Raw genomic sequence first — 25,866 nt, 5'->3', positions numbered from 1 at the left:
AAAATAATTCTTAAATGTTTTTCCTATGTTAAGGAATTTGAGAAGCATTGGTTTTACCTTCTTTAAAAGTCTAGTTGAATTCTGTAGTGACTTCATTTGGACCTAAACATTTTTTTTTTAATTGGGAAACCTTTAAAACATGTTTTAAAAATTGCTTTAATCTCATTGCTTTTTATATAGTTCTACTTAAATAACTGATCTCTTCTTGGTTTAACTTGATATGCCAGATAAATCTATAAATTCATTAATTTTTCAGGTTTTCCATCTTAGTAGAATATACGTTTTTTTGAAGTATGTCCTTTTGATCCTGAACTTCATTGCTTTTTTGACCTAATGCCTCATTTTTCATCCTGAATTTTATTATTTTATTAATTTGGGTGTTTTATATCTTTCTCTTAAGTAGGCTAAATATTTGTCAATTTTATTTATCTTTTTTTGTTTTTGTTTATTAGACAGGGTCTCATTATGTAGTCTTGACTAGCCTGGAACTCACTACATAGACCACACCAGGCTGGTCTCAAACTCACAGAGATATATATACCTGTGTGCCACCACACCTAGCCCAACTCCTTATTTCATTGATTTCCTATTTTTTCACTTAATTGATTAATTTCATTAATTAAGTAGTTTCATCTCTGGTCTTAATTAATTTCATTAATTTCCTCCCACCTAGTACTTTTGGATTTAGTTTGTTCTTTTTCCAATGCTTTAAGATGGATCATTACTTACCTGCGCTCTCTCTGATTTTTTAAATGTGTTTATAGTATACATACAAACTTCCCTCTTAGAACTAACTGCTTTCACTGTATCCTATAGGTTTGCTATGCTGTTTTTCTTCTATTCTAGGAACTTTTAAATTTTCTTGATTTCCTCAAGGATGTAACCATCATCATTCAATAATGTGTTCAATTTTCATGATGTAGTTCCTTTTGCTATTGATTTCTAGCTTTAACCAGTGTGGTCAAACAGAACAAGAAGTTATTTCAGTTTTCCTAGATTTGCTGAAAACTGTTTTGTATCCCACTATGTGGTCTATTTTAAACAAAGCCCCACTGACTGCTGAGAGAAGAGCTATTGTGTAGTGTTTGGGTGAAATGTTCTATAGAAGTTTCAGTCCACTCAACTCAGGTGTTGCTCTGTTTTTTGTCCACATGACATGTCTACTGGTGACAGTGGAGTATTGATGTAACCTACTGTGCTGGTGCTAGTCTCTGTGTTAATACCTACTAGTATTTGTTCTATGAAAGTGAATTCACCCAAGTCTGAAGCAGATATGTTTAGAACTGTAATGTCCTCTTGATAGATTGCCACCTTGATTAGAATGAAGCGACCTTCTGATTAGTCTTGATTTGAGATCTACTTTGTCAGATATTAGAATACCAATACTCGCTTGGTTCCTGGTTTCATTTGTTTAAATACCCTTTTCCATTCTTTTACCCCAAGACAGTGTTTATCTTTGTTAGTGAGGTGTGTTTACTATCTACAGCAAAAAGACAATTCTGTTTTCTAATCCAGTCAGCTAGACTGTGTCTTTTGAATAGGAAAGTAAGAACATTATACTCAAAGTTATGAAAGGTATGTATTAATGCATACCATTTTGCTAATTTTATAGTGTTTAGTGTTTTATACCTACTCTCTTTTACCACAGCCTTAGCAACATTAATTCCTCTGTAGTCTCTTAGACATGCTTTTCCTTCTCCTGAATCCAAAGTATTTCTTTGGACTGGCTTGGTGTTCTGGAATCCTCTTAGTATGCATTTAACTTTTCCTTCAACTATGACATATAATTTTGGCATAAGAGTAGTCTGCAATGGCACCTGTAGTCTTAGAACTTGAAATACATTGCTCTAAGCCCTTATGGCTTTTAAAATTCCAATAGGTGACTTGGTCTTCTCTTGTGGTTTTCAATACACATTCTTTATCATGTTTATTTAGTATTTTAACTATTACATGACTAGAGAAGTGTTTTCTGGTCCTGTATATTTGGTATTATAATTTAGATTATAATAAGAAGGAAGTAAGGAAAGAAAAACAATGAGAAAAGGAAATGATAAAGGAATAAAAGGGAAAGTAGATGTGACGAGGGTGAAAAGCCCAGTAGAGAGTGCCTGACAGCAGACTGGTAGACAAACACACCAGTAATCTGAAAACCTAACTGAACAATACACATACAAAAGCAAAACTACCACGAGACATATTTGAGACTGGAGATTAAGAAAACAGAAAATGAGTAGAAAGAAATACATGGTGTTACTCACTGACACAGTTGTGTCGGGGGAAAAGTCACCTTCAGACATTGCTTTCACTCAAGCTGAATCTACTGGATGTTGTGTCAACTGGGAGCCACTCCCTCTGTAACCTTGGTCTTCTATGTCCTTCTGGTGTGTGGTGAAGGAGAGGTTGCAAGTCCTTCTCTGGTGGCTCTCTCAGACACCTGCACTCCACCCTGACTGCTGAGGCCGAAGGACTGCTGGGTGTGGACAGTGTCACTCTTGAGGTTTTGACTCCTCCCTCCAAGGTGGCCAACTCAGTCAGATGGTCACTGATGCCAGAGGACCTGTATGTAGCTGGGTGCTGATCCCCCAGGCACCCAGCCTGCTTCCCTGTCGAGAACTCCCTGGCTTAATAAGTTCATTTGCAGACCCTGTCTTTTGCAAGGAAGCAGCTTATTGTGTATCAACTTGACTGTTTTCTTTCACCAAGTTTGAGTGGTTGTTGTGTGACAAAAAATTTTGTTGTTGTTTTGCTTTGTTTTTCAAGATAAGGTTTCTCTGTATAGTCTTGGCTGTCTTAACACTTGTTCTGTAGACCAGGTTGGCCTTGAACTCACAGTGATCTGCCTGTGTCTGCCTCCCAAGTGTTGGCTTTAAAGGCATATACCACCATGACAAAACTTCTTATGGGGAGATGTTACACACAAATCTACTCACTCCAGATAGGGAGCCTATGGCACAGACCAAAGTAGGGATACCAGCAAAGTTCAAATTGATGAACCATGAGTTTTATTGGGGTTACTTACAGAACAGAAATGACTCAGACAGCTATATCGCCAAGGCCCACCCCAGCCTGGGTGACAGCTCATAAAAGCAGGAAACCTAGAGTACACTGCATAGCCTGTAGGCAGCTTAACAGGTTGGAGAAAGTTCTCTCCAAGTGACTGATCTAAATCTGCTTTTCCCAGGCAGCTGGTCTGGTCTCACAGTCTTCTCTGTAGCTTTTCTTGTGTACTTTGGTAGGAGGAGACTGGGGAATCTGGTCAGTTTGGGGGACTTCCTGAACCTATTCTGAATTGTTTACCTCCCTGATTAAAGAGTTTTTCTATGAGATGAAATGGTTTAATCTTTGAGGAAAGTGGTACACAAAAGTGACAAGCATCTTTTTAAAAAAGATTGGTTTTTATTTTGTGTATATTGGTGTTTTGCTTACATGTATGTCTGTGCACCACAGGTATACAACACCCATGGAGGCCAGAAAAGGTGTCAGATTCCCTGGACCTGGAGTTACAGCTGACTCTTGGTACCATGTGGGTGCTGGAAACCCAAGCTGGGTCCTCTGTGCAAGAGCAACAAGGGCTCTTACGCTCTGAGCAGCCATCTTCCACTTCCAACATGGTGAGCCTTCTAATGCATCGTTTACCCAGAAGTCCAAGTTACGTAGCAGTCTTAATCCTTTATTATCAATTCAGTGATGTTGATTAGTATCTCCCCAGTAGTCTATTTCAAGAAACTACTCTTTGCTCATGCAGAATGAAATCATCTGTTAAAATTTTATCACAAAAAATAGCAGCACTACGATCAGACCTTAGTTCTGCTGCTTCGCTGGTTAGTTTTGTTGTTTTGTTTTATTGTCAATGTGTCATAACTAGAGTCATCAGGAAAAGGGAGCATCAACTGAGAAAATGTTTGTAGGCATATCTGTGGGGCATTTTCTTGATTAATGATTAATGTCAGAGGGCCCTGTCCGTTGTAGGTGAGGCCACCCCCAGGCCAAGGGTCCTAAGTTGTACAAGAAGCAAACTGTGCTGGTCAAGGAGAGGAAAGCAGCAAACAGCACTGCTCCACAGCCTCTACTTTGGGTCCCAACACTGAGTTCCTGCCTTGAGTTCCTTACCATTATAGGGGGTTGTAAGCTATCAAATGAAAGAGGGCCTCTCCTCTCCAAGTTGCTTTGGTCTCACAGTGTCTATCACAGTTCCAGAAAGTCAACTAGGACAACTGTTATTTCTACGTTGTCTACAACTACTTCTTCCACTAATGTATTGACATCTCCATGCCATGCTGGTTACAATTAATTCTTCTAAATTTTGGTTAATATTGATATTTTGACATGAATCCTGAATGCTCTTAACACATCTATATGGTGAAGCCTAAGGATAGTATTTATTCTTAATGACATCTACAGTAGGAAATCATTTCCAGAGGTTTTCTGTTTACTATGTCTAGATGAATCAGAGAAGCCACTTTCCTTGATAATGATAAACATAAAATTTATAGACAGTGAGACTTGAAGTCAAACCACTCCCTGATCCTTAGGCTGGAAAATGGCTGGTACCAATTTAACAGGCATGAAAACATTACTAATCTCATTAAATTCCATTAGAGTTCTTGGGTGAAGTTATACTTCGAAAGGAATTTGTTTGTTTTTCCTTTGAGACTATATCTCAGCATGCTAACCAAGATAGCCTTGAATTCCTTGAATAAGTTATCCCCAAGCTTTCATGCTGCTGGAGGAGGAGGAGGCACGTACCACCAGGCTGAGATCGTTTTTACTGAGCAGCAGTTATCAGCAGTAGGCTTTAAAGAGTCAGGAAACTATTTTGTAAACAGATGTGCTGCCATCCCAGAAGCTTTGTTGTTGCACTGATAGAGAAGAAGCAGAGCCGATTTCCATGATTCTCAAAAAGTCCCAGGATCTGGAGGATGACAGATGAAAAGGGGCTTCCACGTCAAGTCAGCTTTTATTGGCGCCTAACAAGACAGTCAGCCTGTCCTTTGAGCCTTTGAAGCTAGGCAACGCCTTCTCTAGCTATGAGAAGTCCTAAATTTTAGTGTTCTTTTCTAGCATAAAGCTGTTTCATTGAAAGCCTGGTATTTAGAAGACCAAGTGTGATGGTGGACCCAGGTAAACCAGAAGTTCATGGTCATCCTTAGCTACACAGGGAGTTCAAGGCTGACATGAGCTGAGATGCTGTCCCCCAAAGAAAGTCTGTTGTTTAATGAGGCTACCTTCATCAGTTGTCTTAACCAGATGTTCCAGATGACATGATGCAGCCTCTAAGTCAGCACTTGCTCCTGTCATGCACACTTATCTTATGAAGACATTTCCCCCTTAAATCTCCTGAACCAACTTCTGTTAGCTTCAAGTTTTTCTCTTATAGTTTTCTAACTTCTCTCAACCTTCATGAACTGAAGGTTGGTTAGGACTTGCTCTAAATTAAACTTTAACTTAAGAGAATGTTGTGGGTAAAAGCTTTTTCAGTAATGAATTAGTAACAGAGCTGTTTTTCTTCTGTGTGTTCACCCCTAGTTCCCTCAAGAACTTTTTCTTTGCATTCACAACTTGAAAATCTGTTTCAGTCCTTTTGACCTATCTTGGCTTTTGACTTCCTAAGCTTAATCGTTGTAGCTCTTGATTTAAGGGAAAGAGGTCTACAACTCTTCCATTTTCTCCAACACTTAGCATCCACTGTGGGGTTATTACTTGACCTAATGTTGGTATTGATATTTTTTCCCAGATAGTAAGTTTCCTCACTGACAGAATGAGCCAAATTACAAGTATAACAACAGGGCTAGTGAGAACAAAGCCACTCCCAGGTGGTTCACTGGCCTCAGAGAAAGAGGCCAGAGAAGTGGTGTCCCTGAGCCAAAGCAGGGAGGTTTTATAGACCTTAGGCAAGGGGTGATGACATGCCAGCCAGGAGCTGGGACTGTGCCCAAGTATGGCCAAAAGTTAGGTACCTGGATGGGTACTTGTGTGCCATTTCTTTGTTCAGAGTTTTCTCAGCAAAGGTGGGGTTGGGAGAAGTGGGAAAATGGGGTTTTCCAGCTTATGCAGGGGTGAGCTGGAACCTACAACCAAACAGGTATTTCTGTTTCAGGAAAGAGGAAAGCCCAAAAGAGAGTGAAGAGACATGGGAATGGCTGATTTTGAAGCAGTCTGAACACAGAATTTGTTAAAGCTAAGTACACCTTCTTATATGGGTGGAGTATATAGTATCCTAAAAGAGTTATCATACTAACATTGAAGGCAGCTGTTCTCAGATAATAAAATAAAAATAAAAAAAGTTGTAAGAATTACCAAAATGTAGCTGGGCGGTGGCGGTGCACGCCTTTAATCCCAGCACTCGGGAGGCAGAGCCAGGTGGATCTCTATGAGTTCGAGGCCAGCCTGGTCTACAGAGTGAGTTCCAGGAAAGGCGCAAAGCTACACAGAGAAACCTTGTCTTGAAAAAACAACCAACCAAACAACAACAACAACAACAACAACAAAGAACTACCAAAATGTGACAGTGTGTGCTTACAAAAATAGCACACATCATTAGAAAAATGACCCAGAGAGACTTGTCCAATAGGGTGGCCACAACCCTTCCATTTATAAAAACTACCTCCAAAGTACAATACAGAGAAGAAAGAAGAGTTGTGGCTTCCCACACAACACCTGGTGCCGTTTGGGTCTGCTCTGTGTTGAATGCTCTATTTGGGGGAACATGAACCATATCTCTAATATTTCTTTCCAGGTTAAGATATTTGGGGCTGGGCAGTGGTGGCACAGACCTTTAATCCCAGCACTCTGGGAGGCAGAGGCAGAAGGATCTCTGAGTTTAAGGCTAGCCTGGGCTGCAGAGTATGTTCCAGGACAACCAGTGCTGTTACACAGAGAAACCCTGTCTCTAAAAGCCAAACAAAAAACAAACAAAAAGAAAGAAAGAAAGGAAGGAAGGAAGGAAGGAAGGAAGGAAGGAAGGAAGGAAGGAAGAAAGAAAAGAAAAGAAAAGAAAAGAAAAGAAAAGAAAAGAAAAGAAAAGAAAAGAAAAGAAAAATTTTGGATTGTGTACTAAACACTGTAGGTGGTACATTATGGAGACTGGGGGCTGGAGAAATGGCTCAGCAGTTAAGAGCACTGATTCATTGATTGATCTTTCAGAGGACCCAGATTTAATTCCCATCACCCACATGGTGGCTCACAACTGTCTGTAACTAGTTTCAGAACATGTGAAGCCTTCTCAGAATTCCTTGGGTCCCAGGTACACAGATAAACACAGAGTAAAATAGTCATCAACATCAATTCTTTAAAAAAATTTTTTTACCTTTTTTTTTGTTGTTCTTCTTTGGTTTAATGAGCAGTTAATTTAGCTAAATTCAAACTATAAAGTCTGTCACCCCAAGGGAAGGTGTCTGTTAAAGGGTCAATCATTTCAGTCTCAGGTGGGCTGCTCAGTCTTCCTTGTGCATATGCACTCCAGAGAGAAGCTGGAGACATGGAAACTATTTCCATGTAAAATCTGCTCCCTCCCCACTGTCTCAGACCCTGGCTATTCCTAGATGATGGGTCTGCCTTCATCTCTGTCTTCTCATCTTCAGGGTTAGAAGAACACATTTTTCTTTCATAATTTTTGCTTTTATGTAGAATAAACTATATCCTGACCTCAGTCTACTGTCCTTTAAAAAATAAGAAAGGAAAGGAATTTGTTGTGGAGTGTTATTTTATGATGTGTTAACATTCGGTTATTCTGAGGAACATTTGTTTTAATGAGGCAAAGATGTGTTGCATTCTTTTATGTTGCATTTGTTTAATTCTGTGAAACCATGTTACTCTGCCTGTCTAAAACACCTGATGGTCTAATAAAGAGCTGAACGGCCAACAGCTCAGCGGGAAAGGACAGGTGGGGCTGGCAGGCAGACAGAATAAATAGGAGGAGAGATCTGGGAAGAGATCAAGGAACAAGAAAAGAAGGAGAATATCAGGAACCAGCCACCCAGTTCCACAGCAAGCCACGGAGAAAGAAGTAGAGGAAGGTACACAGAAATAGAGGAAGATGAAGGCTGAGGAAAAGGTGGAACGACTCCGTGTATATATTAGGGAGCTGGGCGGTGGGCCCTGCAAAAGAGTAAAGAGCCAGTAAAAACAACCAACTACAGGAATTCACCAAGTTTATGTAACTTCTCAATGTTTAAAATCATCTTAAGAGTCTTTAAAGCAGTTTTAGTAAAAGTGAGAAAAAAGCAGAGTTATTACACACCCCTCTCTCCCCATCCCTACCCCCAGCCTCCCCTCCTAGTGACATCCTGAACCACAATGGTGCATCTGGTCAAGATGAACCAACAGTGTGACATTTTATTATTAGCCAGAGCTCACCATTTACACTAGGAGTCACACTTGGTTGTATATTCTACAATTTTAGCAAATGTATAATGATGTGACTGTGCCACTACAGAACCTTAGAGAATAATCTCCACATCTTAACATTCCTCTGTGTATCAAGTGTTTCTTCATCCTCCCCAGACCTGTCATTCAAGGTGAGTATTCCATAGTTCTTCCCAACAGGTCACACAGATGTAATACACCATGCTGCCTGTTCAGACTGCCATCTTTCACTGAGTAAATACCTTTGTCCAGTCTGTGACATTTCTGCCTTTATGTGCTTAGTTTTGGTCTCTCAGCAACGTTGAGTATTTTTGTTCAATATTTATAATTATTATTTGGGGGGGCTCATCTTATATCAGTACTCAACCATTGAGTTGAAGAGAAAAAGGTTAAACAAATCTACACACTTAACAAGGGTAATCAGAGTTTCACCACAGCTTACAAATGGATGTATCACAGCTTATGTTAGATCAGTGTATAACTGTTGAATTCCAGAAATAGATTAGACCTTAATGTTTTTTCTACAATACCAACTAGTAATAAAAAGTAGAGCCTAAGTCCCAGAACACAAAGAAATACTGACTGCATAACTATGATGTACCAGTTAGAGACAAAAGCAATTAGGCTATAAATATAAGTAACAAACCTGCCAAGGCTGTATCACTTATAGATTTAATCTGTAGCAAAACTTCTCCTTTCAGTGAAGTCCAGTTTTGAAAATTATCATGTATTTCATATTTAATACTGGTTAGTTCCCTTTTAGTAAAAGTAAGTAATAAAAGGGTCTTATTCCAGAAGTATTTGTATTCTGACAATTTTTGACTGCAATTAGTAAAACAAAAAAAATTAGAATTTTTAAACACAGAAAACACAACAGCACATATTTCTTCAAAAGTGATTTATCATGATCACATAATCCACTGTTTAATGGAAATAATCTTGAAAGTGAAAGGAAACTTTCAACAGATTATGCAGAGCCAACAGATGTAACCTGAGACTAGTGAAGGAATACTGATGTATACAGCAATGCCAAATTTCTTCTGTTTTCATATTTTAACTACAAAGAGGACAGACATTTTCATATGCAGTACTCCAGACATAGACCAAGTTGACAGCAGGAGCCAAGCACCTGGGAATCAGGGCTGCTAGTCACTACTGGCTTTCTTGAAATGGGCCAAAGAGAATTATAACAGTAAAGATGCGCATCTAGGGGGTGGGGCTGGAGCAATGGATAAGCAGTTAGGAGCACTGGCTGCTCTTCAGAAGACCCAGGTTTGACCCCAGCACCCACATGATAGCTCACAATCTCTATGAGTCCTGTCCCAGGAGATACAATGCCTCTGGGGAAACTGTATGCATGTGGTGTACATACACTGATACAGGCAAAGCGCTTCACACAGGTAAAGGTGTGAGCAGACTTCTTTCATGCATCCCTTCAATAATTCTTTACTATCAGTTATATATAGGTATTTATGAAAAGTAGACAGGCGGCCAGATGGCTTACAACAGATGCTTTAAAAATCATGAACACAGAGAACTTTAAAAAAATGTTTGTGGTATTAGAATGTAGATTAAAACAAAAACCCAACACCCAAAATACTTATCTGGCATTATTTATTTATTATTTTAGTTATCTTGAAATCTGTACCATTTATCACCTTAATTTAACCTATGTTTCTTTTTCTAAGTGCTAAAAGTTCCTGAAATAAAAAAGAATCATTCTTATAAACATTCTCAGTATATTTAAGGGCATGTATTTCCTAGGTTTTTGTTTGTTTGTTTGTTTGTACACTGGATTTTATCTTTATGTATTACAAACCTTCCAGAAATTCTATGGAAGGAGATTAACATTACTTGCGCTAGAGAATTCCAAATTTCAGGGTCTATATTATCACAGAGAAAGGTTTTCTGTTCCATCACATTAAATGGCCAAGAACTATTAACCAAGAGGAAACTAGAGGGGCTGCTCAGTAGTACAGTCCTTGCCACCCAGAAGCCCTCAGTTCAGACTCCCAGCACTCATGTAAAAAGCCAGCCCAATGGTACATGCCTACAAACCCAGTGTAGGGTAGGCAGAGGTGAGAAGATCCCTGATGCTTGCTGGTCAGCCAGTCTGGCTAAAGTGGTAAGCTCCAGGTTTAGTCAGAGAACCTATGTCAAAACATAATATAGAGAACAACAGAGGAAGACATAACCATGCACACACACATGCATGCATGCACACATGAACGCACACAGACACACAACACTAGTCACCACACTACACATACACACAAAAAATGCATTAGCTACTTTGCTGTCACTACAGAGAAAGAACAAAAACAAGGTGTTAACAGAACAAGTTGTTTGCTCAATTACATTTTATTAGTAAAACAATTTAGTTGATATAAGGACAATAAAAAAATGAAGCTATTTCCAGTTTTTCTCAAGATTAGAAGCCATATGATGAAAATGTTTGAATATTCATAAAGTTAATTTGTTTTATAATTTTAATATTTATAATTTTCAATTCTTAAAGATAGTCTTACCTGAAGACTTGAGATTGCTTTTGTTTGGTTTTTAACTCATGTTGTAGATGACCTAATTCTTCCTGTACTCTCTGAAATTCATTTTGTTGCTTTTTTATCTGCATGTTTGCATCTTGAACTCTAAAAAAATAAACAAATGATACTACTATATGCCTCAATATTTCCTAATAAATAGCATTTTAAAATTAAAATTGAATATAATTAAAATAAGTAGCTAAAGAAAACTACTCATCTTTATGTATACTGTATTAAGAAAACAACTGTATAAAAAATATGCAGAAAACCAAACAACACAGTTGTTATTCCAGATGAAAAGAGAAATACTAATAGGTGAGGAGTGAATATATAAATACTAATTAAAATAGAAAAAGTTCATTTGATTTTATTAATGATGTACATAACTTAAAATGTTAAATATTACAGAAATTATTATAAAAAAAAACTAGTAAACATTTGCTTTTATCCCAATTCCCTTTGCCAAACAGTTTTGTCCTGTTTCTTCTAGTATTTATCTCTATGCTACTAAATAACATGTTTCTATTATTTAATATTTTAATTTAGATACAAATCAGTTAAAATGGTCCTGCTACATATAACTAAGACTTGAATATCATCATACATACACAATTTCTCATGAAACATGCAGGATTTGGTGGCATGTATCAGGAAGCTGAGGCAGGAGGATCACAGCAAGTTGGAGGCTGAGTTATTCTTAACAGTGAATTTTGAGCCTGCCAGTACTACAGAGAAAGCCCTTTCTTGAAACAAAGCATGCTGCTGTGGTAGTTTGTAATCTTCAGTACCCACAGCACTCCCCACTGGCTGGACTATCATGTGGGAATGTGCACTTGACTGTCAAGGTCCACAGTGGCCACAGAAGTTTCAGCCAGTGCATTCCCATTTCTGATCAATAGGAACAAGAGAATAATGCTTTTAAAATCAATCTTCTCAACGGACCCCTGAGTACTTCTGATGAATTTAAACCACACGATTACACTCGGCTTCAAGCGGAACTGGATAATGCAGTCCTTGAACTGGGAAAATTGGCCTCCAGGGTTAGTAACAGTTCTGCTACAGAAATGTGAAGGAAAATCAACATTGTAGTCGAGCAGCAAATAGGAACAGATCTTCCTAACATTGCTGGACCCCACACCTGCCAGCTGCCCCTCATTTTTCCAATACTGATAAAATAACACTTTTTATTACCTTACATTCAGTGTTCCCATCATCCTCACTGCTTAAAACACTCTACGCCAAACTACATTTATTATTTGCTGACAGAATTACAACGTTCTCCTTTTCTTCTGTTTCCTATGTTGCTGTCATGAATTTTCTGACTTTCTGCCAAGAAGCAGGCTTCCTAGAGTACTCTGCTGTGACTACATGACAGTCACCTGAGATTCCCCTCTCCTTTAGAAACTGTCCTCATCTCATTTCCATGGGACATGTACACACTGCTGCTGGAGTCTATGACCAGTGCTGGAATAAACTCGCTAGGAGTTTCCTCTACATTGAGAGACAAATCTGAAATGCTGAATGTCTGAGGTTACGACCCAGAAAACAAAACCGAGCATATCCATCAATCAGATAAATAAGAGAGAGAAGAAACCCCTTCCTCACATAGGATTTTTAGTTAATAAATGCAAAAGAAATAAAGGCAAGAGAAAATATCTACAATAAAATCACAATAAAAAATTATTTCAGACTAATTTTATTGCTAAAACATGTTCAGTTTCAAGTTATCTGCCCCAAAATGTTATTTAGAAAAAGGTAATGATTTTACAGCAGAAACTCCCTGGGGAAACAGGAGTCAACCCACCAGTGCATGCTGATGTCATCTTGTACAACCTGAGACACACTAAGAAGGGCACATCACTTTGGTGGTGTTTTGTTTTTCCTAAAAACTAATGATCTCATTATAATCACAGATAATATTAGACAAACACAAATTGCAAGATAGTTTTGAAATGACCAGGATTCTTTAGAAGTCCCAAAGTCATGAAAGGCAAGGGCTGAGAAACTGTCACAAGGTTGAAAAAAAGGGGAACCTGAAGGACAACAGACACTTTAGACTGAACTCTGGACTAGGAAAAATCAATATTAGCAGAAAAAATGATTAAGTCAAAATCTGGAGGTCAGTTAACAATATTGTACCAAGATAAATTTATAATTTATATTTGTACCATAGCTATATAAATCATTAAATTTGTGAGAATCTGGGGTCTATAAACTCTATGCACTACTTTTGAGACTTTGTATAGTTTAAAATTATTTCAAATTTAGAAGTTACAATTGTATGACTTGTGCACATACAATGAGTAAATTTTATGTCAGATATATCTGTAGTATAAATTCTAGTATAAAATAATAGGTATGCCTTAAATATTGTAAGTATATACTATTTTAGTTTTTTTTAAATATAACCTTCATGACCAGTATATTCCCATTCATATCCATTATTAGAAGAACAATAAAATAAAGTATGAGCCTATGGAATTGTTATGGAAAAACAAAACATAACAAGAAGAATGAAGTAGATTTCCATGTTATGGATGAAGTGATCCCTGCCATGAAAAAAGTAGATCTCATGTCATGGATGAAGTCAATCCCTTTGTTGTAGATGAAACATATTTCTATGTCATGGCATGAAAAGAATGTCAAGACTTTATCAAGGAGAAGAAAAGGCAAGATGTAGCTTACACATCACTAAGTATGACACGAAACTATGTGTTTGTAGTGTCATACTAATATATACATGCCACCTAATATATATAGATGTATATGTATATATGTATATGTATATGTGTATGTATGTATTTGTTGTGGTTTAATGAAAAGTGTCCCCTCATAGGCTCACTTGGTCCCCAGTTGATGGTGCTGTCTTGGGAGGTTATAGGACTTTCACCCTTGCTGGGGGAACTATGTCACTGGGCAAAGGCTTTGGGAGTTCCAGCTTCTGCCGCGATGTCTGCCTGTTGGATGTCTCCCCTGCACTGTGGACTCTATCTCCGTGGTGCTGTAAGGCAAAATAAACTTTACAACTACAAAAGAGTAACTAATATGGTCGCTAAAACTTTAGAAAAAATGGGAACAACCTTTGCCAGTATTGAAACAGGGTTACCTGAGGCACAAAAGCAGATTGAGAAGAATGGGCAGGAAGACTTTAAGGGTCTTTTCCTACAATATTTAGATCATTTACAGTGAAGGTAATTTATGCTTTGCTCCAAAATAAAATATTAGACTGTTTGAAAACCCAAACAGTCTGATTACATACGTAAATGCATATCTTGGGTTTATAAATGGGAAAATACATAGAAATATTAGAAAGTAATTTGAGTTTATTCAGTATAATGTTAAGATTTTTTTTAATGTACTTTAAACATGATTTGATTTATAGACTACTTCAACTACCAAAATTTACTTGGAAAAGAATTCTTAGCCTGTGTTTTTATGAAATGTTTTACTGTTTAATTAAAAATGTAAATGCTAAAATACTTTACAAAGTCATTTCTTTTATAATATTTCCTAAATGAATGTTACATGTAAATATCTGGAGCCTTCTGGCTATACTCTCTGAGAAGGTTGGTAATAGTAATCATTGTGTTTTGGCTATGCTTGATACTTACTTATTTCAAATAAAACTAATATGCTTAAACATTACATGCCTAGAAAAGCCTGATGTTCACTTTTACTGTATACATCATTTGGTAAAACAATTCACAAGACACAGTACAGTATGAACTGTGTAAGCACACCGTCTTCTCCAGCTGTCATAATTCTGCACAGAGTTTGAACATGACGTTGTTCTAAGGACATCACGTTGTCTAGTCAGAGAGTGTTCCTGAAAATGGAGACTAACAGCATAAGCTGTTCTACTGGAGAGAATGCTGTTCCGGGAGCTAGGTGACTTATAAGCCTCTCGCCTATGCAACCATGAGAACATTATTACCATTATCTCTTTCCCAGCTTTTCCTCATCATCCTGATAAAACTGGATTGGATGAGAATCACTGAGTTATAAAATAAAGAAGGGAAAGGGATTAACTTCTCTTATTATTTTTATTTGAATCACCTATTAATATCGCTCATAATGAAAATAACCACAAGGAAAATACCTCAAACCCCTCCCTTTAACTCTTTTCCACTCTGTAGTAAAACATGTAAGAAATACAAGAAAGCTGATCATACCTTTGGGGATTTTACCGCCTCTGATACACATTCTATTTCTGTCAAGGTTTTGGGTCTAAAGATTATTTTAAAGTCTTCCCCTCCAACTGATTTTTGCAGCAATCAAAGATGACAGATGGAAGCTTGGAGCCTGAAAAAACTGAAGTGGTGAGTTTTGGGGATCACACGCTATCAAGGTTCCATGGGAGAAAGCTTCTGAATATCAAGGGGGAAATTAGTACAGCAATGAAGAAATCCATCAAGACAAGCTAGTCTTCAGCTCCTGGGAAACAAATTCCTCAAGTGGACATAAGCTGCCAATTATGAAAAGTGGCTCCTGTGAGCATGCTTCTGGAATTCACCACCACCCGAATACATTCATAAAATTAGATTGCCTTTCAAGAAAGCAGGAATAGAGAAAGTGGAGTGCACATATTATAGACAGATAAATCACGAAGGATTCAATAAGACCAGAAAGAATTTTCGTGTTGCAGAGAAACCATAAGCACTCTAAGAAACTCTAGGGCAGAAACCAAGCACTTTACTTATTACCAGTAGCTACTGCAACTTCAAAACCATCAGCAGGAGAATGCACTGGGCAGAAACGTCTCTAGCGTGAAAGAAGAGAGAACAGAAGCAATATGGAAAGCACTATTTAAAATGGCAATGAAATGTTTAGTTCCCTTTTGAATGTCATCTGCTTCATCTAAAAGGCTAATGTGGAGCTCACATCATTCTACACAATCTTTACTTACCAAAACTTCCCTTATCTTTTGTTAAGGCCATTTAAGTGTTAAAACACAAACATTACTCCACATGTTACTAACACACTTAATGGACCCAACAACGTAGGAGAAAGGCATCTTGCACTGGACCGAATCCGCACGCTTTTTAAGTTTACCTCAATCACAGAAACTCATCTAGGCATTATTCTGCTTTTGATTATTCACGTATTTTTCCACAATCTCTTTAATACACGGTTAGGCTATTAAAATAGTTTATTTTGATTTAATTAAACATAATGTTCTTTAGGTTTATTAATGCAGAACAAGTTTTAAAATACTAACTGTAAACTGGGTGGTGGTGGTTCATGCCTTTAATTCCAGCACTTGGGAGGCAGAGGAAGCAGATCTCTGTGAGTTCAAGTCCAGCCAGGTCTACAAAGCAAGTTCCAGAACAGCCAAGGCTACACCAAGGAATCCTGTCTCAAAAAGCAAACAACTAAAAAGATTAACTATAACTTAAAAATTAAATATATTTTGATATTATGAGACATAATTTCACACACAAAAATTGAAGGCAAAATAGTTACTATAATTGTCTGGATGGTAAGAGGATAGAAGAAAATTTGAGGGCAAAATGAAATCCCCCCCCCTTTTTTTTTTTTGAGACAGGGTTTCTCTGTGTAGCTTTGGTGCCTATCCTGGAACTCACTCTGTAGACCAGGCTGTGAAATCCCTTTTACCTTATTCTTAATAAAATCACATTATTCATATAAAATATTTGTTCAAATATTGCTATTATTTTAGGGACAGCAGGCCTCCTTCTCTGCACTCTATAGATTCAGCCAATCTCCTATCAATCTATATTTTAATGGGCTATGAATACAGCTGAGTAACTGAGTTCTTTCCTGGCGTGTACAGGCCTATAGTGTCCATCTGTCTGCCCGTCTGTCTGTCTATATGTATGTATGTATGCATGTATATTTGGGAAGTTCAAGGTCAAGTACTACTAAATCTGGTGAAGTCTTTCTTGCTCATGGGCAGTTTCTTCAGCGTCTCATGGTGCGAGGAAGAGTGGCATGCTGAGACAGAATGTTCTAGCTCAAGACTCTGCTCTGTTTCTGATAAGACCCAAGTTCCAGTAGCCCAACCTTAGGGACCAACTTAGCCTTAATTACATCCTAATGACTCTCCTAACTAACTCTCAGTAAGGAATACATTTCAACTCTCAATAAGGAATACATTTCAAGTGAGTTTGGCCATAGACAATCCAAATTCAAACCACGGCATTCCACTTGCGTCATCAACACATAGGTCTTCCTCAAGTATGAGACATTTATTTCCATCCTAAGTACCAGTCTTAAGTCATTTCAGCATAAACTCAAACATGTATTGTCTGTGCTGTGATTCAAGATAGGCTGACTGCAGCTCTGACCCTGTGCAATCAAAAAGGAAGGCATCTGCATGTAACAGTGGGGCAGGAATAAACATCCTTACCCCAAAAGGAGAAAGAGTAGAAAGTAAAGGAATAACGGGATCAAAGCAAGTCTGAATCTCAGCAGAGTAGACTATGAATCATAATATTTCAGAATAATCTTTCAGTCCATATGCCGTCTCATGACACCCTAGATGGACCTTCAAGGTCTTGGGCACCCTGCCCTCACAGCTTTACTGGGATTAGCTTCCTGGGCTAGGCAATGCTGGCTGTCCACTGCTGACTGTCTTTCCCAGGCTGGTGCCCACAGGGCAGGGCTTCTGGGATCCACTCCACCGACCTCGGGGCTACTTACTTTTCTCATTAGAGAAACACCTGACAGACAACTGAAGGTGAGCAGAGCATGGTGGGGCTGTGACAGCAGATGCTCATCATGGCAGAGGCTCTCACGCCTAGGCAGATCAAGAAGCAGAGAGTCTTGGCCATAGCAGACATCCATCACCTTCTAGTAACTTACTTCTGCCAGGCAGGCCACAGTCCAAAAGGACCCAGAACCTCCCTCAAACAGTACCACCAGTTAGGCCCCAGGTGGTCTAAACTAGGAGCCAATGGGGACACTCATGGTCAAACCCTGACACCGTAATAGGGCATCTCTGCAAAGGATCTTACTAAGATAGGTCTAGCCTCCCCAGGCAGTTGGCAAACATTTTAAAATGTTGACAGACCCATACTCTATAGTCTTCCCCCTATGGCATTAGCATCATATGGATGGATGTAGATATTGCTGCTATAGTTTGGGTTTGGTCCATATGTTAAAGGATTGGGCTCTCCAGCGCAGAACTGTGGAACACTTTCACAGGCAAGGCCTCAGGGCAGTCTTAGGTCACTGGGGGTATGGACTGTAAGACTCTCATCATTTCCTGTTTCTCTTTTCCACTTTCTGGCCATGAGACAATCAGTCTTGCTCTCCTGCCTTCTCCTCATCATAATGTGCTGCTTCATTACAGGCCCAAAGCAAAGGGACCAACCAAACACAGACAGAAGCCCCCAAACCAAGCCAAAACCACCTTTTTCTTTGTATAAGTTGAGTGTCTTCTATATTTGCTATGGTGGAAAGCTGGTATGGCTGCCAAGGTTGGCAGTACGTTCCCTTTAGAGCAGTGGCAGCACCGGCCACATCTGGATCTGTCTGAGCCACAGGGAAAGTGGCCAACACTGTACCTGGATTCAAATAGCAGAATTCCCTGAGAGTTCTTAGTGACAAGTTCATGGAGTACTCAGGGCCTGTTCCCAGTCAGCACATGGGGGTCACAGAGAATCCCATTAAGGTCTCTATGCCCTTGTAATGGCAGTAAACACGCGGCTCCCTGCTGGATGCCTGTCTCTTTAATGAACAGTCACTTGGCCACACCTTGAGGTTCTTTTACCCTTTGCATTGCCTCACTACATTTCCTAGTTTTTACAATGCTTCCTTCTTGAATTATAAATTAGAATTTGTCCTTAAATGATTCTTTTCCTATCTTACATGGCCACACAGTTGAAGTAATCATGGCAGCCCAAAGGCTTGGGGTCTAGAAATTTCTTCCAGCAGGTTTTCATCACTCTCAAGCCTTCTGCACTATCCTAGGACACCCACAATTTGCTGTTATTCAAGATAGCTTTTCCTGATTTCCAATAAAGGATATCCTCATGTTCATATTTATGAGCATCCTGAAGATCACAACCACAGATACTATACAACTTCCCAAACTTCCCTAGTTTTCTTATCTTCTCACCCCTCGTCAGGGCTGAGCTAAAAGTCCATGGCACTCAGGTTATTCACTTTCTGAGCTCTTCCAAATCCTTTCAACCTCTGCTCATCTGCTCTTGGCACCAATTTCCTTTCTTAGCCCATTTTCTGAGAATACCTCTGGCTATGTGATTTATAAAGAATACAGGAAGCCTGGGAGTGGTGGCGCACACCTTTCATGCCAGCACTCAGCAACTGGGAGGCAGAGGCAGGTGGATCTCTGAGTTCGAGGCCAGCCTGGTCTACAGAGCAAGATCCAGGACAGCCAGTGCTACACAGAGAAACCCTGTCTCAAGTTTTTATAGTTTATTCAGCTCGTGGTTCTGGGGGCTGAGAGTTCCAAGGCAAAGAGATCAGATCTGCTTTGTGCCTTCTTGCTGGTGGGAACGCTACAAAGTCCCCGAGGTGGCATAGGACATCACACGGAAAGTGAGGTATGTACACCGGTGTTTGTAACAGACACACTCTCCAAATAATCCACTAATGGGCTAATCTCTTCACAAGGGTAGAGTGTTCAGGACTACCTTCTAAAGGAGCTCACCTGCTAATGCCTCAGAGAGGGACTGAGTTTCAATGAGAAATGGTGGGTACGTTCAAACCATAACAAAAATTGTGAAAAACAAATGAATGGACAGGAAACATTCTATGATAAGTCTTTTGTTAATGGACCCAATAGCACTTTTTACAAGTAATTTACTTTTATTCTTTGTGCTCCGGTGTTTTGCCTGAATGTATGTGTGTGTGAGAGTGTTGGATTCCCTGGAACTGGAGTTAGAGACTGTTGAGAACTGCCATGTGGGTGCTGGAAATTGAACCCGGGTCCTCTTGAAGAGCAGCCAGTGCTCTTAACCACTGAGCCATCTCTCCAAGCCCTCAAATAGCACTTTTGGTTTGGTTTGATTTGGTTTTTAAGACAGGGTTTCTCTGTGTAGCTTTGGAGCCTTTCCTGGAACTCGCTCTATAGCGCAGGCTGGCCTCGAACTTGAAGAGATCTGCCTGGCTCTGCCTCCTGAGTCAAATAGAACTTTTAAGCAATGGTCTACACAAATGTTTTTCCTTGAATGGTCTCGAGACAATGATGCATGAGTTTCTAGAACTATGTAAGTAACTAACTTGTACAATGTTCAAAGAATTGCTAAAATGTGTGACTTCCTTGCTTTGCCTTTCATTTGAAGCAGCAATAACTGGTTCAATATAAGGAAAAGAGAAAATGTGACAGCTTCCAGTCAGTATTTTTACCTTCTGATAAAATTGTAATTGCAGTAGGGAGAAAAAGGCAAAAGCTGTTAAATCAAAACTATGTGTGACACACCACTATGAGGTATACTACCACACCAAGAACAGTATGGCTTCTAAACAGGAGAATGGTGTCTGTCCCAAGGAAGGCTATGGTAAGGTACAAGAGAGACTCAAGAGGAAGACAGCTGCCTTACAATGTGTTTATGCTGGTAAAGGCAGAAAGAGCTTGTACATGCATTCCTTTGTACTGCTCGGAGAATGTAAAGACCTTCCTGGTTAGAAGAGTCTGCTTGCATCATAACAGTCTATGGTCTATTCAAGCAGCCAAGGAAGAATGGAGGGAGAAAGGGAGGAGGGGCGTTATTTAGGGATAGCAGAGAAGAAAGGGGTTGCTACAAATACTTTTAATTTCTTCTTAAAATATAGTAAAGGAAAAAACATGGGTTAGTGTATTTACTTCCAAATCAAAGATGACTCAGGGCTTGATTAGTACTGTAATGACATTTAAAATGCTACCCATCAAATATCCAAAAAATAATTCAGTAAGGTATTCACATGTTCTTCATTTCACCTTCAAAAATAAGAATAAGGAAGAGAAAAATATTTAAAGCTCAAATTATCATCTTCCAAACTCATTGGAAAACATTCATCTATAAATGATGAAATCACATAATGATGGTCAGAAAATTCCTGCATCAGCCAAGAAGCCATTTCACTGTACCAGTCTTCCTGCTGTCAGAATTTAAACACTGCCTAAATGAGACCCTATTCCATCCTTTCACACCAACTGCCAATGCCAGATTGAAATGCAATGACTGTTTCTAGATCACCAAATAACAGCATCATGATCTCAAATGAGGTGGATGCTGAGGAATTTTCAGAAAACTCACTGGTGAGTGAGTGGTCAGTTAGCAACACCAGTATCCTCACTTTCTGTGATAGACAGTACCCAGAGACAGGCTGCTATGAAACTTATCTAGGTCATGTTACATGTGGTTTTATGCAAAGAATCACAAACTTGTCCTTGCACATGTTTTACTTGATTTATAGATTTTTTTTAAATGAACAGAAAGATTTAAACTTTAAAGATATTTTGCATAAGATACAGATTCTCCAATATATGTATGCATAAAATTCTAGTAAAAGACATTAACATGCACCATTGGGGACTAGAGAGATGGCTCAGTGGTTAAGACCACTGGCTGCTCTTCCAGAGGACCTGGGTTTGATTCCTAGCACCCGCATGGGTTCTCACAACTGGCTGGAACTCTAGGGTAGTTGATGACATCTTGGGCCTCTGCGGCCCTACTCACATATGATGTGCATGCATACATGCAGACAAAACACACATACAAACAAAATATTTTAAAAATATATCCTAAAAATACGCTCAGTTGATACTGCATATCCACTTCATCTCATGGCTGGCAGAAGGCCTTTCCGTTTCCTTCCCCATGCCACACATGCTAGCTTAACTGTGTGAAAAGCCTCGGCTTCACAGTCTGTTTCCTTCTGGTCTCATAGACGGTTCTGCCTAGTTCTGTCAAAAAACAAAAACAAAAAACAAAAACAAAAGCAAAACAACAACAACAACAAAACCTTTATTAACGTTTTAACCCTTAAGTTAGTGTCGCCCAACTGGCCAGAAAAGGCTCCTCAACTCAGTAAAATTGTTAATAGTGGGTTGCTTTACTGTAGTGTTTCCAAGAACTTTTACTATTAATATGTCTTAATCTGTCTGAGGCTACAGCAAAACTCTACAAACTGGATGGCTAATGAGCAACAGAAAGTGCTTACAGTGTTGAGGCTGAGAAGTCCAAGATAAGGGTGCCAGCAGAATTACTGTCTAGTGAAAATCCACTTCCTGGTCCATAAATGCCCTCATCCTTGTGGTGGTATTGTGTTCCCCGAAATATTGTGTGTTCCCCGAAATAAACTTATCTGGGGTCAGAGAGCAGGACGGCCACAATGTTAAACATGAGGATAGGCAGTGGTAGATCATGCCTTTAATCCTAGCATTCCAGAGACAGAAATACCTCTGGATCTCTGAGTTCAAGGCCACATTAGAAACAGCCAGGCATGGTAACACACGCCTTTAATCCCAGAAATCCAGCCTTTAATCCCAGGGAGTGACAGCAGAAAGTAGAAAGATATATAAGGCGTGAAGACCAAAAACTAGCAGCATTTGGCTGTTTCAGCATTTGGCTGGTTAAGCATTCAGGCTTTGGAGCAACACAATTCAGGTGAGATTCATTGTGGATGAGGACTCAGAAGCTTGCAGTCTGAGGAAACAAGACCAGCTGAGGAACGGCCAGATGAGGAAACTGTGGCTTGTTCTGTTTCTCTGATCTTCCAGCATTCACCCCAATAGCTGGCCTCAGGTTTGATTTTATTAACAAGTACTTTTAAGATTCATGCTACATATCCTCACATGGAGGGATAGGCAAATGGGCTTGCTGGGGCCTCTAGTGTACTAATCCATTAATGAGGTACAGCCCTTATGGCCTACAGGCCCTCCTCCTAATGCTGGCACTTTTGAGGATGACATAGATGTAGAATATTTTCCAAACAAAACTTAGCCAGAGAACAATTTCTCAATGTAATTCTTGGGAATCTTTTGGAAAACACTTTAAAATGAGTTGGCTTTTTTTTTTCTATCATTAATTTTATAGAATTCTTTCTGACAGGTTTTTACTTAAAATGTTAAACCCATCAAGAGAGTATCAAAAACAAAAGAGGAGAAAAGGTGAATGAATCCCTAATATTCCTAAGAAGAGCAGAGATGACTCTTAGTGAGTCCTGAAGAGGCTTTTACCTGGGTACATGAGCTGTAGACTACAGTGAGAACTCCAGCCCATAATAGAGTCTGCCCCATCAAAGACTTCCTTCTCCTGAACAGTTTCAGGAGACTGTTTTAGGCACTGCCTTCCAAACCTTCCTGCTCTCCATCTCCTGATCCTTCACTTTTACCTCTAAGTGCACCCTTAGCACATTACTTTGGATGTGGAAGGCTCCTTGAGAAAGCCAACGTACTCTAACTCGGAAGATTTGGAGCATGTTCACTACTGCAAAACCAATTATAGTTCTTCTTTCTCCCAGAGGAAACTGACATCTCTGTACCTAAAACTCCGTTGTTACCATCTTGTTGAAATTTAATACTATTATTTTCCTGGTAAGAAGCACTAATACTAAATCAAAAGAAACATCAAGAGAGCTAAAGAGCAGTGTCTCCTCATACCCTTAATCATAACACTGGCATCTTCACAGAGTGATTCATCTGATCTTCAGATATCAGCCCAAGAGCCCAGGCCATACACTTCAAGAACCATTAATAAAAAATCCCACCCAGGAAGGACTTCTCAGTGCTTGAAGACAGAGACCATATCATTACTTTTATATTTTTATACTCTCAAGAATATCAAAGAGAAAGCCCCTTTGACAGCCCAAGGTATAATTAGAATCCCAGAGCCTCTCAAGAACAGTCTCCTACATATCCAGGCCTTACAAGGCTCCATTATTCCACAAAGAGCTCTGTTGAGAAATGAAAGCCAGTTAAGGAAGGCTGCTTGGAAGTTTCTGGATAGCTTCTTCATTTCCAACAGGAAGTTATCAGTAATAGTCTGGCCATCAAACAACACTAAATCTTACCCATAACTTTTTCATCTCTGTCTCAGGTGAATCACACATCTGTCCATTCATCAGAGAACTTCAGTACAGCACAATGAGACCATGCTTGTCACTTTCCCCTCAGTCCCTTGGGACTCCTGGATGACTAAAGAAGGAATCTTCACTTTTGAAAGATCTTTCTACAGGAAATAAACTTCCACGTATATTTAAGCCCAAGAATAGTTTGTCATGTTCAATATCTCCCCTTCACTAATCTATTCCCCCAATGAATCTTCTCCTTCACAATCTTTTGGCATGGCAATATAGCTCAGTGGTAGAGTTCTTGCCTGGCATGCACAAAGCCTTTGGTTTAATCCCTGGAACTGAAAGAAAAACAACAACAACAACAAAAACAACAAAAAAAAACCCTTTTCTGCAAAGCTGAACTTAACAGATGTTCTCACAGACTGAAAACAATTTCCTACCCTCCATCTAACAATGCTTGGAGACCTCCCTTTAGCCTCCTTCCTGCTTACAGCCCTCTCTCTCACCTGCTAAACCAATCCTGGTTTCAATGGCTCTTGTCCATTTCTACACACCAACTCATTCCTTTAAAAATGTATTCATTCATTCACTTATTTTAAAGGTATGCATGTCTGTGCACCATGTGCATGCCCAGTGCCTGCAGAGGCCAGAAAGAAGTGTTACATCTCCCTAGGACTGGAGTTAAACAGTTGTGAGCTGCCACATGAGTGTGCAGAATTGAGCCCATGTCGCCTGGTGAAACAGCCAGTGCTCTTAAACACCGGTTCTCTCTCCAGCCCCACCAATTCTTTGTTGATGCTGGGGTTTTTTTGTTTGTTTGTTTTTTGTTTTTTTTGGGGGGGGTTGCCTTCCTTTAATAAGTAGGCTATGTCTAGGGTTCTTATAACCTTGTCTCCTGATGATAACTCCATGTAAGACTAAATTCCTAATAGTCTCATTCCAACCTAAGACATTTAGTTTCTATGGCTATCACAGATTGAGTTACTGGACTTTGAGAATCCCTGATATGATCCCTACTGTCTATTGGAACAAATTATGACTACTTTGTCTTGACCTTTCATGATAAGTCACATATATATGTCAACTCCTCCAGGGAATGTAGAAGACTGTAGCTGGTTTAAGTACAGACTATCACTGGAAAGACCAGAGCTTTTATCTTAGTACCTGTCCTCAGGCAACAGATGTGTATAAGTCCAGCCCTGTCAAGAAGTCATATAGTTGTTATTTTACAAAATAACAAAAATAAACCACTGAGCTGTTTTCCACTTGAATTTTGAGAGGTGTCAGATACTCATCACTTGTTTAACTGTTTTCTTGGAATAATGACCAGGACCTCAGGAATACCTGCTAATACCAAGTTATCTTTCACAACTTGCCCTAAAAAAATCCTTTGTCTTTCCTTTTCTTGTCCACATTAAAAAGAGTAATAAATCCTTCAATTTTTCCTGGATTATACCTCCCCAAATCACAATTTTGCTGAAATATCATTGTATATACAAACACACAAAGATGCTAAACTACTTTCCCACAAATCCTTTTTGCTTTGTTACAAAGCAATATAGAAAACAACTGCTGCATCCAAGGTTCCTGGCTCTTTTCTCTTCTACTTTCGGTCAAAGGAAGGCTGTTGTAGGATATTTGTACACTGTGAAGATGTGCTGTGATTGGTACAACTAAAAGCCAAACAGCCAAGAGCTATGCAGGAAGAGGTTAGGTGGGACTTGCAGGGACAGAGAGAACAGTGGGAAGAAGAAAGCCAGAGACACCAGGAGACGCAGAGCAAACATGATGCTCAGGAGGAAAGGTAAAAGCCATGAGCCATGTGACAGAATGCAGATTAATGTAAATGGGCTAAGTTTCAAAACCCCACACCAGGCCCAGTCTGTCTGTCTGCCTGCCTGTCTCTGTCTCTGATGTCACTGTCTCTGTTTCACCACCTTCCTCCATCTTTGCCTGCTGCCTCCAGATCAGG

At 39.3% G+C, this 25,866-nt stretch overlaps 1 protein-coding gene across 1 annotated transcript in view; it reads right to left on the bottom strand.

The window, feature by feature from the left end:
* The window catches only part of Lekr1 (leucine, glutamate and lysine rich 1), a 170,630-nt gene that overhangs the window by 99,811 nt on the left and 44,953 nt on the right, over positions 1–25,866 (bottom strand). The window contains exons 4-5 of the mRNA XM_036189266.1: positions 10,893–11,012; positions 9,011–9,186 (exon numbers count right to left, since the gene is read on the bottom strand). Of these exons, the coding sequence (XP_036045159.1) occupies positions 9,011–9,186; positions 10,893–11,012 (296 nt within the window). The remainder of the gene's footprint in view (positions 1–9,010; positions 9,187–10,892; positions 11,013–25,866) is intronic.

Source organism: Onychomys torridus, chromosome 6 (assembly GCF_903995425.1).
Source record: "Onychomys torridus chromosome 6, mOncTor1.1, whole genome shotgun sequence".
Classification (NCBI taxonomy): domain Eukaryota; kingdom Metazoa; phylum Chordata; class Mammalia; order Rodentia; family Cricetidae; genus Onychomys; species Onychomys torridus.
This window is presented reverse-complemented; position numbering and strand designations above follow the sequence as displayed.